This window comes from Tamandua tetradactyla, chromosome 11, assembly GCF_023851605.1.
Source record: "Tamandua tetradactyla isolate mTamTet1 chromosome 11, mTamTet1.pri, whole genome shotgun sequence".
NCBI classification, from domain to species: domain Eukaryota; kingdom Metazoa; phylum Chordata; class Mammalia; order Pilosa; family Myrmecophagidae; genus Tamandua; species Tamandua tetradactyla.
In genome coordinates, this window is record NC_135337.1 from 7,124,904 (window position 1) to 7,141,603 (window position 16,700).

At 35.9% G+C, this 16,700-nt stretch overlaps 1 protein-coding gene across 2 annotated transcripts in view; it reads left to right on the forward strand.

Moving 5' to 3' along the window:
- Positions 1-16,700, forward strand: part of TRIM33 (tripartite motif containing 33) — a 159,263-nt gene that overhangs the window by 96,085 nt on the left and 46,478 nt on the right. For both annotated transcript variants that reach the window (XM_077119811.1, XM_077119812.1), the window contains exons 2-5: positions 114-232; positions 692-836; positions 986-1,118; positions 14,464-14,580. In XM_077119811.1, coding sequence (XP_076975926.1) covers positions 114-232; positions 692-836; positions 986-1,118; positions 14,464-14,580 — 514 coding nt within the window. The remainder of the gene's footprint in view (positions 1-113; positions 233-691; positions 837-985; positions 1,119-14,463; positions 14,581-16,700) is intronic.

The window sequence follows — 16,700 nt, forward strand, 5'->3', positions numbered from 1 at the left end:
GTTCATTTCTTTGGTGTTTGTGATGTGAAGGAGTAGTTTCCATGTGGACAGCATGCGTCATTTCCTTAGTTTTTCCTGAAGAGTATTTCTTAATGTTGTCATTTTGTTTGTAGTTGGTGTAATACGGTGCCCAGTATGCCGCCAAGAATGCAGACAGATAGACCTTGTGGATAATTATTTTGTGAAAGACACGTCTGAAGCTCCCAGCAGTTCTGATGAGAAATCAGAACAGGTATAGTTCTTAATTTTTATTCATATCCGTAGTTCTGTTCTTATCTTGGTGTCAAAGCATAAGATATAATAAAAACATGTTTGGATATTTACATAATTTAGGATAGTCTCCTGTATTTCAAGTTGAAAATAGTCTCTTAGAAAAGGTTCAAATTTATTCTACAACCTGAAACTTGGTTAAATGAGTCTTAATAGTCATTACTTATAAATTCAAATCTTGCATGAACTTTGTGTTCTGAGCCTTAGATTTTTAAGCCACCTGGTCTTTGATTTGGAAGGGAAAGGATTTCATTAAAGGTAAATAAATGCTTTTTAGCATGGATAAGAAAGTAATTTTATTCTAGTTACCATGAATTAGCCAGTGTATTTGAGAATGGCTTACAGTTTTCACTTTTTATTTTGTGGATCTTTATTGTATAAATTTAATGTTGATTAGTGTTTATCTCCTCTTCTCTTTTAGGTATGTACTAGTTGTGAAGATAATGCAAGTGCAGTTGGCTTTTGTGTAGAATGTGGAGAGTGGCTATGTAAGACATGTATAGAAGCACATCAAAGAGTAAAATTCACTAAAGATCACCTGATCAGGAAGAAAGAAGATGTCTCAGGTAAGATAGAAGCAGTTTATTGTTACTGTTCATGTCACCTTTACCCTTCTACTTATTTTTTGTAAACTTTGCCTACCAAAATCAGTTAACAGTTGATAAAATTTGATGTAATTTTATATCTATTTTAGATATTTATTTTATTTTTGCAGAGTCTGTTGGAGCTTCTGGTCAACGTCCTGTTTTCTGCCCTGTACACAAACAAGAACAGTTGAAACTTTTCTGTGAAACATGTGATAGACTCACATGCAGAGACTGCCAGCTGTTGGAACACAAAGAACATAGGTATAGAAGTAAACATTGCTTTTCAAGAAATATAATTAATAGTGCTTATAAAATTAATTGTCCTTCCTTAAAGCAAATATTCATCCCATATTTTCATTTGTTAGCATTATACATCTAAATTTTAAATATTTTATTTCTTAAAGCAAGATATTAGTATAATTTACTTATTTGTTACTTTTATCTCATCTGTCTTGTGAATATTTAGCTATTAAAAATGTATCATTTATGGGTTTGAGTTTGCAAGTATGGCACTGTATTATTTCATTTTTTGCTATGTCTCTTGTTCACATAAGCTTTTCTCAAGTGTATTGTATTTAAGTTATAGGCCTGTAACCTGGAAAGGTGCTATTCTCATGTTGTATAGCTAACTGATAAACCCTTTTTAACATAAAAAGTAAATATACTGATTATATGTTAGATACACAATTGCAGACAAACTGGGGAATTATAAATATCTCAGTAGCCTAGTTATTAAGGCTTTAATATGTAGCTTTATATTTCAACTCTTCAATATTCAATACCATTCACTTACCATGAATCTCTTACATCAGAACTGGTCTGAAATTGTGTTGAGAATTTCATCACGTATACAGTAAAATTCTCCAGTAAATTTTCTCAGATTCCATGGGGGGCGGGGGGGAAATATTAAAAATTTCCCCAGTTCCTATGGGGAAATTTATTACAGTAAAACTATGGGCCTCCCCTCCCTAAAGTCTAGCATTTTCTAAAGGGTTTTTCTTAGATAGTTTTGATGGGTCAATGGAATAGGTGTTTATGAATCTCCTGCCAAATAAAGCTTAGGAAAAGTTGGGTTAATCACCTTTTAATGGGTTTCTTAACTGTATAAGTTCTTGGAGATTTTGATATACCGGTGTTTATTAGAATTCTCTTAAGAGGGTATATAATAACCCTAATAGCTATTGTTTATTGCATTCTTACTTTGTGCCAAGCACTTTTCTAACTGTTTGAGTTCATTTAATTCCCATTAAGTATATAGTGTCATCAGCACTGTTTTATAGGCAAGGGAGCCTATTCACATAAAGTTTTAGTAGTCCATATAAGGTCCCTTAGTAAGTGGTATAGTCTAGATTTGAATACAGGCAGTTTGTCTCCAGACCTCTTTTTTTTTTGAAAGGAAGGAAAGACAGAGAGAAGGAAGGAAGGAAAACATCTTTAAACATTTTCTTGTTTTATTGTATTTTGTTTGTTTGTTTGTTTTTTACATGGGCTGGGGCCGGGAATCGAACCGAGGTCCTCCGGCATGGCAGGCAAGCACTTTGCCCGCTGAGCCACCGCGGCCCGCCCTCCAGACCTCTTTTTAACCCATATGCTCATTGTCTCTCATTTAGCATAGAGAGAATATAGAATACAGTATATGGAATATCTCAAATTGACCACATGAAGGTAATGCTTTTTATTCTTTTTTGAGGTACCTCTCACTGATAGACATTTGTTTAGAGATGTTGCTTTAACCTTTTTTTCCCCTTGAATTGCTCAGAATTGTCTTAGTTTACCTACAATTTAGCTGCTGTTTTATATGAAGTGTCTTTTGGATTCCTTCACCTCAGGGCCACATCTTATCTTTGATGGTCTTCTTATAATCTCAGTGCGATATTAAATTGACGTAGTCAGATTTTTAAACACTTGGGTTTCTTTTAGCTTTCCCCATTGATTGCAATGGGCAAAAAAGAAGAGAAGATTATATGCTCTTTCTGTGAATGAATAACTTTAATTTTCCTTCATTCCCAAAGTTTAACCATGCTCCTTCCCTTCCCCTTTGCCACTTTTATAGTATGAGCATCTCTTGAATGTTCCTTCTCTTTAGTTCACATTTTCATTAAATATTTTCATTAAATGATGGGCACATCATTGCGGAATCCATGTCATTGGACTTAAAATCCTAATTTCTCATTCTAGAATAAATTCACAACTGGTATCCCTGCTTTAAGTTTTACATTTCAATTTCATTCTGTTCACATTGCTGCCAGAATTATTTTGCTACAGTGTAGTTTTTTTTCCTAACTCTCTTCAATGGTCCCCCATAGTGAGAGTATTTAGTGTAGCATACATTATTGAGTCGCACCAGTGTTTTTCTCTTTCTTATCTGTCTGAAGTTAGGAAACAGTCCACAGTTTTGACACCAGCTGCAGAATATAGTAAAAACTCAAAGTGGGATGGAAACAACTTGCAATTCAGCCTACTGAGCTGTTTATTTTACCTTCTTAAAATATGCTGGTGGCTTTCCAAGACAGTATGCTGTCCATTCACCTCGGAATTGCCTTCTATAAACAAAGCAACTCTTTGTTGGTCAGTAGAGAACTGTTCATAGGGAATGCCTGTGTGATCATAGGATCCAGTACCTCCTCAGCTGGTTCCATAGTTGGCCCTAGGGAAGAAGAGGCCAGCTACCTGCTTGTGAAAAATATGTTGAGTACGTCTTTGCATTTCTTTTTGGAGCATGGTTCCACACAAAACATTTCCATTTTATTATGGCCCTTTTCTGAACATTCTTCTTTATTAGAGTGTTTCTCTTACATTTCCCAAGACATTACTGGTAGTTGGGTTTTATGTCTGTCAGTGATAGGCTGATATCAGTTAATGCCAAATAACAAACTAGTAGTTCTCTTAAATGGAGTATATCATACCATGACATCCAGAAATCCAATCTTTCACCTTAACCCCATCAACACTTGGATCCCCTTATCTTCCCAGTCTAAGTGTAGCCTCCTTTAGGGTTTTACCAATAAATTTTGAAATCATAATGCATTGTCAGTGTCAAGGAGTCCCAGAAAAGCCTCTTCTCTACTCCTAGCATTTTTTCCACGCATGTGCATGTTGTCTTGGGTCTCCAACTGAGCATTTAGCCAGCCCTTACTCCTCCATCAGTCTTTGTCTAGTTCCATAGTCTCAGGTGATCTGATGTCAGGTTTCTTATTGTCATCAACTGCTGTTATGCTTTCAAAATTTACTGGCGTAAACAGAGTGGAGTTGTTTAGGGCATTTTAATGTTGAAAGAGCCACATTGGTGCCCATTGGTCCACCTAATCTCTAATAATGCTGCATTTAAAACTTTGTATCAACTTCATGGGCATCTGCTTTATTCATTTCATTTGTTAAAACCACTGCCCTGTTGGAACAAGTCCTTTGACTTTTTCCTTTTCCCATTTTCTTGTGTATCACACTAAGTTTTTAGCATCTCTACCAACCATAAATGGAAGCTGAGACAAGAAGTTCAAAAAGGCTTCTTGGACTGTTGCTCTGTTCTGTGGCAGTAAGATTATGTGGGCTGCCCATGCAAAACGGGCCCCCCTTAATCACAGTATTTGCCATGACCAATCTAAGGGGCATGTTGTTTGGATGAATATCCTGATCATCATAAAGCAGTTCAGCATTGTTCGTGTACCCAGCTGCTTCATCTGAGGAGTTCCACTGGACACTTACAGGAGAAGGACAATTCCCCTTCTCCGGGCAAACAAACTTTTTATTGGCTTTTATCCAGCCCACCAGGCTAGCTGTTTGCCCTGGAAATAGCTTGTTTTGTGCCTAGTCATGTATAGTGAGTGATCTATGATTGTTTAGTAGTGAGCTGTAGGTCTAGCATCAACACAAATATGCTCTTTAATTTTGCAGCATTCAAAACCAGAGATACTGCCCCTAAGTTAGTCACTCTCACAGTCCATTTTTAGTAAAAGTTCTTTGAGAAGCTGGCAGTATTGATCCACAAAATGAGATAACTTATTCACACTATACCTCCCAGTTTCACTAGTTTCTTGATTTTGCTTTTTTTCCCACCTGGACTACCTTCCTAGTAACCAGAGATCATAGAATTACAGTGTCAGGTGTCCCCCATAATCTTTCTCTTTGTAGTAGCCTTGAGCCTAGTGGCTGTCACTCAGACCAGCTGAAATATAAGATGGACCCAGTGTCAGGACCTACCCAATACTCTTTTTTTGGGGGGAGCATGGTCTGGAAATAGAACCCAGGTCTCCCACATGGAAGGCAAACATTCTACCACTGAACCCCCCATACACCGTACCCAATACTCTTTTAATTTCATTTTAGCTATTATAGATAACAAAACTGTGAATCTTGACAAACAAACATACAAGCATACAGATATCAGAACTAATCGATTGTATATTTAGCTTGTTTCTTATTAGTTTGCAGACTTTGGGAGTTGGGTCTACTACTTCTAAGTTCCACTTATAATTTTTACTTCTAGTAAGTGATTGTAGCGTATTTGCACTTCTATACCTTGGGTATGTTGCCATCCAGAATCAAAGGTTCACCAACTCCTGCCTGCTCATCCTTCCTCTTCCTACACTATGTGTTTCAGTGAGTCGGTGGTAAAGGAACGGTCCACAAAATCACCCTCACTTTCTGGCACCAGTTGTACGTTTGGGGGTCCCAAAGACAACCTTCAGGCTTGGTAATTCACACAAAACAAAACTTGCTGAAGGCTGTTATACTCATGGGTATGGTTTATTGCAGTAGAGGATACAGATCAAGAGCATACAAAGGAAGTGGTATTGGGCAGAGGGTAGGAGTGTTCCAACCATGGAACTTCAAGTTGTTCTCTTGGAGTCATGGGCAGTGTTAACTCTTCCTACATTGATGTATGAGAATACACACAGTGTGGCCAACCAGGGAAGGTCACTCGAGACTTGTCAGTTTTCATTTGGTGCTATAAGCCCAGGTGGTTCACCTCAGTCTCCAGTCCCATCAGGTAAGCTGATAATGTGACTCAAAACCCCCATCATAAATCACTTCATTACACTATCTGCCATGGTCAAGGCCCACAGGTAAACAAAGACTTTTTATCACATAGTATATTTCAAGGGCTTAGAAATTACCTCTCGGGAGCTGAGAACAAAGTAAATCTCTTTTTGGGCAAAGTAAATGTATATGCAATCTGTTTTCTCTCATTTGTGTACTTGCAGTAGATACCTGCATGACTTAAACTACTCTGCATCTGTATATCCTATCTTTTGGCTTACAGAACACCTTCATCTGTCAGGAGAGTTATTTAACCATTAAAGTCAGTGTTAGGGTTCTTATCTCTCTTTCTTCCTCATGTTTTCCTCCCCTCCTCTTCCGTTCTACCTTTCTGTTTCTGGACTTTTAGGGATAGTTCTTTAAGAGTCTCAATTTCTTGCATGGTTATTGATTTTATTATACTTTTCTTAGATTTCTATGTTGAATCCTTTGTTTATAAAAAAATGCTGTGAATTTTTCTTTAATATTAATTTAGCCTTGTTATAATTTTTTTATTCCTTTTTTTAATTGTGTAATATAACATACAGGCAAAGCAAAGAAAGACAAAAGCAATAGTTTTCAAAGCACTCTTCAGCAAGTAGTTACAGGACAGATCCCAGAATTTGTCTTGGGCTCTACATATCATCAGCTCAGATTTTTTCTTCTAGCTACTCCAAAACATTGGAGGCTAGAAGGAGTAAATATTTTTTTATCTTCACAACTGACTTTTTTTTCTTTTTTGTGAAGAAAAAACATATATACCAAAAAGCTATAAATTTCAAAGCACAGTATAAACAATTAGTTGTAGAACAGATTTCAGAGTTTGGCATGGGTTACAATTCCATAATTTTAGATTTTTACTTCTAGCTGCTCTGAGGGATACTGGAGACTAAAAGAAATAGTAATATAATGATTTAATGGTCATACTCGTTTCTTAAACCTTACCTTCTCTTTATATCTCCACCATCACCTTTGATCTTTCTCTCACTCTTTAGGAGTATTTGGACTATGCCCAGTGTAACTTTTTCCTTTTGAAGGGGGCTATCAATAATATAGGGTAGGGAGATGGAAGTAGCTGATGTTCTGGAAAGGCTGGCCCCTCTAGGTTTCAGGGCTTGTCTGGTCCAGGGATCCATCTGGAGACTGCAGGTTTCTTGAAAGTTGCCCTACTGCATGGAACCTTTGTGGAATCTTGTATATTGCCCTAGGTGTTCTTTAGGGTTGGCAGGAATGGTTTTGGATGGGGTTTGGCAAGCTAAGATAGGTGGCATTGTCTAACTGAAGCTTGCATAAGAGTGACCTCCAGAGCAGCCTCTCAACTCTATTTGAACTCTCTCAGCCGCTGATACCTTATTTGTTACATTTGTTTTCCCCCTTTTGGTCAAGATGGCATTGTTGATCCCATGGTACCATGGCCAGACTCATACCTGGGAGTCATCTCCCACGCCCGAGGGAGACTTTCACCCCTGGATGTCATTTCCCACGTAGGGTAGCCCACCTTTTTAAAAGAGATAATTGTTATATAGAATAGTGATAAAGATAATGAACTCTGGTGTGTGTGTGTGTATTTTAAATGGAGAAAATGTAGTACCAACTCATAAAGTAGTTGTGAGGATTCAATGAGAAATGTACTTGTAAATTGCTGTAAGTTTTTTATTTTCTTGTGATCTTGGAAGTTCTTAAAAAGAAGAGCAGCTATAGAATTTTATAGGAAGAAGGGAAGTAGATTGAAGGAAGATTTGGTGGTTCTGATAATTGACCTAGTAAAATTGAAGGAGTTATAACCCAAGAACATGCAAAGGAGATAATAGAAGGGAAGCCAGTTGATTTTACCCCCAGAACTCTATAATGATTTAGGATCTAGAGGTGATAGTAATCACAGAAGTTTGGCTTATTCCAACTTCTATTGGAATATAATAAAATCATGAAAGCTCTGGATGTGGGGATATTGGGTCCAGAAAGAAGGTGGGGGTGTGGTACTAGGCTGAGATCTGAAAGATAAGTATAAATCCACACAAAATTGTAGGTCCTCACTTTCTTCAGCTTACCTCCAGGTTGCCAGCAGTGACATTTTTCCTTTTTCTTATCCTGTCTATTCTCCCCTAAATTAGTGGCTCTTTTCACCTTCTTAGAAAAAGTGAATTCAGAAGAGGCCTCTTTTGACCTTTGGGTTTTATTTCCTTTAAAAAGCTGGGTCCTTCCCATATTACCTTCCAGTGAAGTTCACCATTTGAAGAGTCTAGCTCACATACAGATTCTAAGTAACTTCTAAGTATTTAATAAATGAATGACTAAGGATAACTGAGCCTGGCATGCATGGTGGGATACGTTAATAATTTTGAACTCCTGTTTCTCTCTTGAAAACTTAAATATTTCCTTTCCAAGCCTTCCTAGCATCCGGGTATACATCTGACAAAATTCAGACCCATAAAATACAATACAAGCATAATTCTCCTGAGTGGGGTGATTTTGAGAAAGCTTTTGCTTTCCTGATAAAAGGAACAAATGTTGCTTCGTCAGCCTATTTGTTTCTTTCTGCCTTGAATTTGGATGCGATGCCTGGATTTGTGACACCATGAAGGAACAGGCAAGAAAATCTCAGAGATTTGATGTTGTTAACTTTGAAGCAATGCCAGTAGCTGCCAAACTCCAGTTTTCTTGTATGAGACACTGTTGCTTATATTTTCTAATTAAACTGTAAACATTTCTGATTAACACAGTCACTCAGATGAAAAAGCCTGAGGTTCCGTGAATACAAGAGCACAAAAGGACATAAAAATGCAGAAGACAGAAGTAAATATAAAATAAAACAATTATGACATCTTGTAAGAGGAGAAGCTTTTGGTTGCAAGATAAGAATAGGACCTCTGCAAAAGGAGTAACAAAAATAAGAAACAGCTCTTGGAAGTGTGATAGCTGAAATAAAATATTAATAAGGCTGGTAGATAAATTCGAGATAGTCTTCTAGAAAAGTAGACTGAAAAGAGAAGAAAAAGATAAAATTTTAAGAGATCCAGCAGCCAATCAGTACACATTACAGAGAGAACAGAAAATTTGGGGATGGAAATCATCAAATAACTAATGCAAGAGAACCAAGAGTTGCCAGACTGAAATGTCCCATTTATTGCCCTTCTACAATGATCCAGGGAGGACCCATATCAAGGTGTATATCGTAAAAGTACAGTATGTTATTGTTTAAAAGGATGATCACCAGAGTTTCCAAAGAAAAGGATATAGATCACCTGCAGTGAAATGGAAATATGTCTGATGGGGCATGAGAAATATTAGGGACTGATAACATTGAAAACTAAGCAAATAATAACAAGGCCTTCAAGTTACCAAGAGTTCTTATCTACTCCAAATGGAAAAAAGTTCTCTAAGAAAAGAAATGAATTGTATTACGCTCCTTGGATCATCACTGAGCAATATTTACATATTCATTTGTTAATTCAATAAATAATCACATACTTACTGAGTTCCAGGCATCTTGTATTTCAGTGTTGCTGTCCCCAAGGAGTTAATTTTTCACAGGAAGAGACAGACAGATAAGTAAATGTCAGATGATGATTGTCATAGAGAAAAATAAAGCTGGGAAATGAATACAGAACATGTGGGGATGAGTGTGTGGAAATTTATTTTAAATAGGGTGATTTCAAAAGGCTTCAGTAATGTGGAATTAGAGTAGAGATTGAAGGAAAGAATGGAAACAAACCCTGCTTAATATACTGGCATGGGGAGCATATTTCAGGCAGAGAGAAAGCAAGTGCAAAGGGCCGGAGATGGTTGTTTACTTGAAATTTTTGAGAAACTGTATGGTCTTAGTGAAATCATGGAAAGATTCATGGCAGATGATGAGTCAGAGGGGCAAAAGTGATTGAATTGTTGAATGCTTGGAGGTCATTGTAAGAATGTTTCTTTCATTCTGAGTAAGATGTTCAAGCATTTGAGCAGTGGAGTGATTTGACTGATTGTTGTCCTAAAATGACTTTTGTGTTAAGGAGAGATTATGAGGGACAAGGATAGAATTGCAAGACAAGTTTAGGGGGCTGTTTGCAATAATTTTGGTAAGAAATAATGGTGGCTTAGATTTGAAACATAGCATTGGCAATGATAAGATGTGATCAAATTTTATATATATTTTGAAGGTAGAGCCCTCAGGATTTGCTGATGTGTGGGTTGTGTGAAATAGAGAGGTATCATTAAAAGCAAACGTTTTGGCCTGCAGGTTATCAAGAGTAACTGGAAAGATATGATTGAATTTATGGCGATGTGGAACACTATGGGAAGACCAAGTTTGTAGGTGTATGTGGGGGATTGTAGTTCAATTTTGATCTTCTTGTATTTGAAATCTCATAGTAATGTAAGCATTGACTATTTTATGATAAAATTAGATTGGCTGTAAGGGGAGAAATAGAAAGGATGGTAGTATAAAAAAAAAAAAGAGTTGAATTCTTAAATGTCTAACTATTAGGCATATCATTTAGAAACCCTTCCATAGACCTGCCCCTGTCATCACAAGTGAGACAGGTCCTCATAGTCAGTGGTCCTCCTCAGAACTCCGCAGTGTCCTTAACTCTGAGTGCAGGAAAAAGTGGAACTTATGCATTTAAAGTGAGTTAGTTTTTCCTGAAATGAAGGTCAGGAATGAATTTGCATACCCTAAAACCATACTGTTCTGGCATTTCTGCCCCCCTAATGGATAAAGATGGGTTGACTTGCTGGGAATACAATTTCTTCATTAGTAGGTCACAAGAAGTCCCAGATCCCAACGCTCTTTATTACTGTGATTTGTAGCCTCTTCATCATTATTGGCCACAAATTTACTAGGGCTCATCTTATTACATCCTTTATCCCTATTTGATTGTCATCATAGAAAAGTCACATACTCCTATGTCCCCCTCTTATCTATCATATTTCAATTCCAGTAAGTCTACATATGCCCAATTCTGTCCCTTTTTGCCATTCTGTTCTCTGGAATTCATGGTTTGTCATCAGCAGAATCTTTGTATCCTCACCTTCCTTGAATACTTTCTGAATCTTCTTTGCTTTACTTGAAACAAAGCCCTAGGACACTGCTTCACGTGCTGCTCTCTTAAATGATAGCTGTTTTTTCTTTCACATCCCATTGGACCTAGAGTTATGACTTCTCTTCTTGGTGGTTTTTTAAACCATTCTTCCTCTTTCCTCTCTAAAAACTCTAGCCCTTAATCTCGTGTGATCTGATTTTATCTCCAATAATCCCTCATTATTGCTGCTATTCAGACACCTTTGGGTCATTTCTCTTCATTTCTCTAATATTTTAGTTCCAATCTCAGTGGTACTCTAAGGAATACTTTTACCTTAATTCCTGGCAATTTTAATATACCCGGAATTGACCTTTCAGACACCCTAAACGTGGTGTTCTTTGAACTCCTTTCTATTGTTCTTATCCTTTTCATTGCCTTGCCACTGACACCTGTGATCAGGTACTAGGCCATGTCATTTCCAATAGTTGTATTAAATTTCAAGCAATACACTCTCTGATCACCATCTTTTATTTTAGTTTATTCTGCTTAGTATCAGACTTCCACAATTATTCAACCACATAGTGACTTTTAATCTATTGACCTTACTACCCACCCATTTTCTTTCCCTCTCCTGTTTTTTCTTTTCCCCCTTTCCCAGCTTAATTTCATGGCTAATCATTATAATCACTCCCTTGCATTTAGCCCTGATTCCCATAGGCTCAAGTTTTTTGAACTTGCTTAGCAAAACCACAGTCCCGATTAAATCCATCCCCCCCGCGCCCCCAATCATCTTTTGCCTGTGTAGCTACCTGAACCTGACAAGAGAAGAACACATGATGATACCTTGTGGTCCAGTAAGAACTGGTTCCATTCATACTTAATAACCACTTAGCATCAAGTAGACCTTTAATGTTGCTTGGCAGTCATACTGTGTATTCGTACTTTTTCTCTCTTAAATTTTTTTTATCATTATCAGTAGGAGCTCTATCCTCAGTCTCAGATTATGGTATTGATTCCTACTTCACTAAGAAAAATAAAGCAATCAAGAAGATTTTCACAGACTGCCACTTCCACATCTACTTATCTACCAAGATCCTACACCCATATCTTTACACTTCTGTCTTTTACTTTGGTTGATCTCTTTCTGTATAAAGTCAGTTTCTCCATGGACTTCTATATTAGACTCCATCCCCTCTCTTGTGCTCAAGAACATTTTTCCAGTAATTTGTCCATCCTTCCACTAAATTGTCAGTGTTTCAGCCTCTAGCAGTTATTTGTATCACTTTATCAGTGTAAAAATAGCTGCTGTTTTTTCTTTCATCTTAAAAAACAAAAAGCCTTTTCTTTAACCCACTCTCCTTTTTACAACAGATTTTTTGAAAGGATTGTTTATAAAAGTCACCATTTACTTCAATCCCAGTCTCTTTTAGATAAACGCACTTCCACTGTCAGCATTCTGCAATCGTTGTTCTTTTCGAGGTCATGAATGACTGACCACTGCTTACCTAAATCCAAAGGTTATTTCTCAATCATTATCTTAATACCCTATCAGCAACATTTGACATGGTTGATCATTCCCTCGATAGACTTTATTCTCTTGGCTTTCAGTACACCGCATTATTTTAGTTTTCCTCCTGTCACACTAATTATTCCTCCTCAGTTTCATTTGCTCATTTCCATGTACCCCTTAATGTTGGAAGTATTAGGCTTATGCCATTTTATACACTTCTACTCATAGTGATCTCATTTGGTATTATGGCTTTAAATACCTCTACATGGTGATTATATTAGTTTCCTAGGGATGCCATAGGAAATTACCAGAAACTAGTTGGTTTAAAACAGCAGATACATATTTTCTCAATAGTTTTGGGGGCTTAAAGTTTGAAATCAAGGTGTCAGCAGGGTAGAATCCTTCCATGCTTCTTCCTAACCTCTAGTGGTGGCTAGCAATCCTTGATTTTTCCAAGCTTTAGTTGCGTAAATCTAATCTCTGCCCCTGTTTTCACATGGACTTCTCCTTTTACAAGGACACCGGTTATATTGGATTAAGGGCCCGCACTCCTCCAATATGAACTCATCTTAACTAAATACATGTGTAACAATACTGTTTCCAAAATAAGGTCCTTTTCTAAGGTACCTGAGGTTAAAATATCTTGGGGGATGGAGGAATGACATCTAATTCCACCCATAACTTTGATGGTTTCCAAATACATCTCCCTAACTCATTATCCCCCACCCCCACCGAACTTTCAGATTTGTTTGCCCAGAGACACTGACATATCTGCTTGAATGTCTGCTTTGTCAAATATATTCAAAATGGGCCGCTCCCTGTGTCCAAACCTTTTTCACTAGCAGCCTTGCCCCATCTCAGTTTATGGCAGTTGCATTCCACCCCCCACCCCCTCCCGCACAGTAGCATAGCCCATACATCTTGTCATCATCCTTAATACTACTGTATTTTTTTTCTCATACCCAAATCCAAACTTATTAGGGACTCTTTCAGGGTACATCTTCAAAATATATTCCAAAATCCTGTAACTTCTTACCATCATCAGTATTGCTAGCCTGGGTGTAAGCCACCTTATTTCTTGCCTATATTAAAGCAGAAGTTTCCTAAATGGTCTGCATGTTTCTCACTATTGCACCACTCCAATTTATTCTTTTTTTAAAAGTTTTTATTTTGAAAAAATGATATATATACAAAAAAGCAATATATTTCAAAGCACACCATATTGGTCGGTTATAGAACAGATTTCAGAGTTTGTGTTATGGATTACAGTTCCACAATTTTAAGTTTTTCCTTCTAGCTGCTCTAAGACACTGGAGACTAAAAGCAATGTCAATCTAAAGATTCAGCATTCATATTCATTTGTTAAGTCCTTTCTTTTCTGAATGTCTTCTACTCACTTTAATAAGATAAGGACAGAATTCAATAAAATGTATAAGAGCGTCATTTCTTTTTTTAATTAGAATATCTTTACCACTCATATTGACAAAAATCACAATAAAATTGGTGTCAATGATATTGTTTGTTTATATAAACAAACTTTTGGAAAATTTGGCAGTGTAATGACACCTGGGACTGAAAAATTATTTCAAGTGGTGATAACAAAGAATAAGTCGGATGCGAAATTGCATGTACATTATGATTATACTTGCGTTTAAAAATGCATAATAAAAAGACTAATTGTATATTACAGCGTTAGCAGTGATTTTGTTATGTTGGAACCATGGATAATTTTCTCCTCTTTAGGAAGAATTGTGTTAAAATGTTTATAATTTATTCCAATATTTAGATAAAAAAAAAAGTAAAATGTAACCCTGGCTCAGAACTCTTAATTAAGAATACCAAAATATTATTTGAGTTATTATTTTTTTATCTTATAATAGCTCCTCAGGGTTATGGGGGTAGAATTGATTGGCAGTTACAAGTTGCTGCTGGGTTAAAGTGCTAGTGGTCAGCAAAGAGAGTTGACCATTTAAGGAAGGTTTTAAAATTGACTCTGAAACTGTTTTTTCTTTATTTCCAAAGTCTTAATTGAAACGTTTCCATTTTAAATATAGTTTTTTTTTCTGGTTTTAAGGTATCAGTTTTTGGAAGAAGCTTTTCAGAATCAGAAAGGTGCAATTGAAAATCTACTGGCTAAGCTTCTTGAGAAAAAAAATTATGTTCATTTTGCAGCTACTCAGGTGCAGAATAGGTAAGTGTTTTGTCTTAAACTGTAATTTCACTTTTTAAGGATTATTTAACTCAAATGAGTCCAGTTTAAATTTGTTTTCCTACTGTATTATAATTAAGAATATATAGAAAACATGTTTTGGAGTGGGAATGGTATAATTAGACATTGGGATTATAATGTTTGTTAATTAAGTAAAATTTAAATGGTTAAAATTATATGTGCTCTTTTGGGATACATCTTTGAATATTTTATAAATAATGAGACTTCAGTCCATGTAAGCCTTAGTTAAACTTGGAAATATGTATGTAGAAAGTTGAATTATAAAATTTAAACTAGAGACTATGAAAGAGAGTTGAATTATAAAATTGAAAGTAGAAACTATGGAAGACAGTGTAAAAGAGGGTATCAAGAAAAGTGGGCAAATTTATTTCCCCATCTATCAAACAAACATTAAAAACAATACTTATCTTATTATGAGAAAAATACATATACCATTTTTGTCACATAGTAAGTACTCAGATTTTAACTACTGTTATTATTTTTATCATTAACACCACACCATCATCATAATTTTGAAGTCATTCTGTTTTGGTGCATTTCCGAATAAATTAAACTTGCTGATGGTGAGAATGGTGGTAACTTCTGTTAGAGAACAGCTTAATGAAGTTAGGACTCTTTATCTAGAAAGATGAAAACTTGGAGATGGCATAATTAAAACCTATAAATTCATGAATAGGAGTATTTATAATAGAATATTGGGACTTTCAGGTATCTCTAGAATATTGACATTCCTTAATTTATGGTGATTAAAATGGCACATAGCATACACTGAAAAAATATTTCAGTGAATATTTATGCATTAGAAAGGTAGTTGAACTTTTCATCTTAAGTGATACCAAAAGATAATAAAAAACTTTTCAGATAATAAATAATATAAGCTAGTCACCAATTAGAGCTTTTATGGAAATGTCAGGATATTTTAGGTTGTAACTCTGACAATGTTGTACTTGATGTTGAAGATATCTGTACCTTCTCACAAATTATATGTGGATGTCTCAGAGGAAAGATAGTAAGCTCTTTCCAATATGGAAGTATGGCAGTTCATATTTTTTTGTACATGTTTTGCATACGTTTTGTTTTTATACATACTTTGTATATATATTTCTGAATATGTGTACTAAAGAAGAACAAGAGGTTTACATGTTACAAGATTTAACGGAATTGGAGGGATGAGGGTTGGAGAAATCAATGAGTTTATTTCCAGAGCACTTTAAAAAAGAAGTATTAAAATCTTTAGTTATGGTTCCCATTTTAGACCCATTCTTCAGTCTAATTTTCACTTTTTAAATGAATCCAATGAGTGTCTAAGGCTAACTAGTCTCTTCTTTCAGATGTTTAATGATTTCCATCTTTGGTTTTTAGCTGTTTTAAATTTGAGGCCTATTTCTTATCACTACCAATCGGCACTTCTCTTTTTTGAATGTCTTCCATTCACTTTAATAAGATAAGGACAAAATTCAATAAAATTTTCAAATAAGTGCCCAGAGAAGCACAGCTTATAGACAAAAGAGACAATGCTATGAAAACTGAGTTGTTCCCCTGGAAAAACTACCTTTTTGTGACAGAGAGTATATTAAAAACACTCAATGTTGAATTTGGCCAATGGAAGGCAGTTTAAGAGTTCAAAGTGTACGCTATAGTTTATCTAAATATAAATGTATGAAATTTGAAGGCTATTATGGTTGTAATTTTATACATTTATTACTGCTGGGCTTTCCCGTTCTAATTTTGTAAACAGCAAGATACAGCCATTTCATATTTGCAACCAAAAGGTTATAGAATCACAGTGGATGCTCATTCCTATTTCTAAAACATCTAGCAAATTAAAAAAAGAATAGATTGAAAATGTTTTACATGCTTAGCTGTATGTAATAGGAAACCATTTTGAGAAGAAATTATGGAAGAGGGCATATCCGAATCCATATTTTAAATTATTAAATTGTAAGGGGACCGGCTTCTAAGCCTACCCTTTCAAAAGATAATAATTCTTGGTTGCAGCCTTTTTCTTCTGCACTTTGTTCTTGACAAGCGCCACGATTAAACGGAACCAATGTGCAGACTTGATGCTTATTGATAGTCAT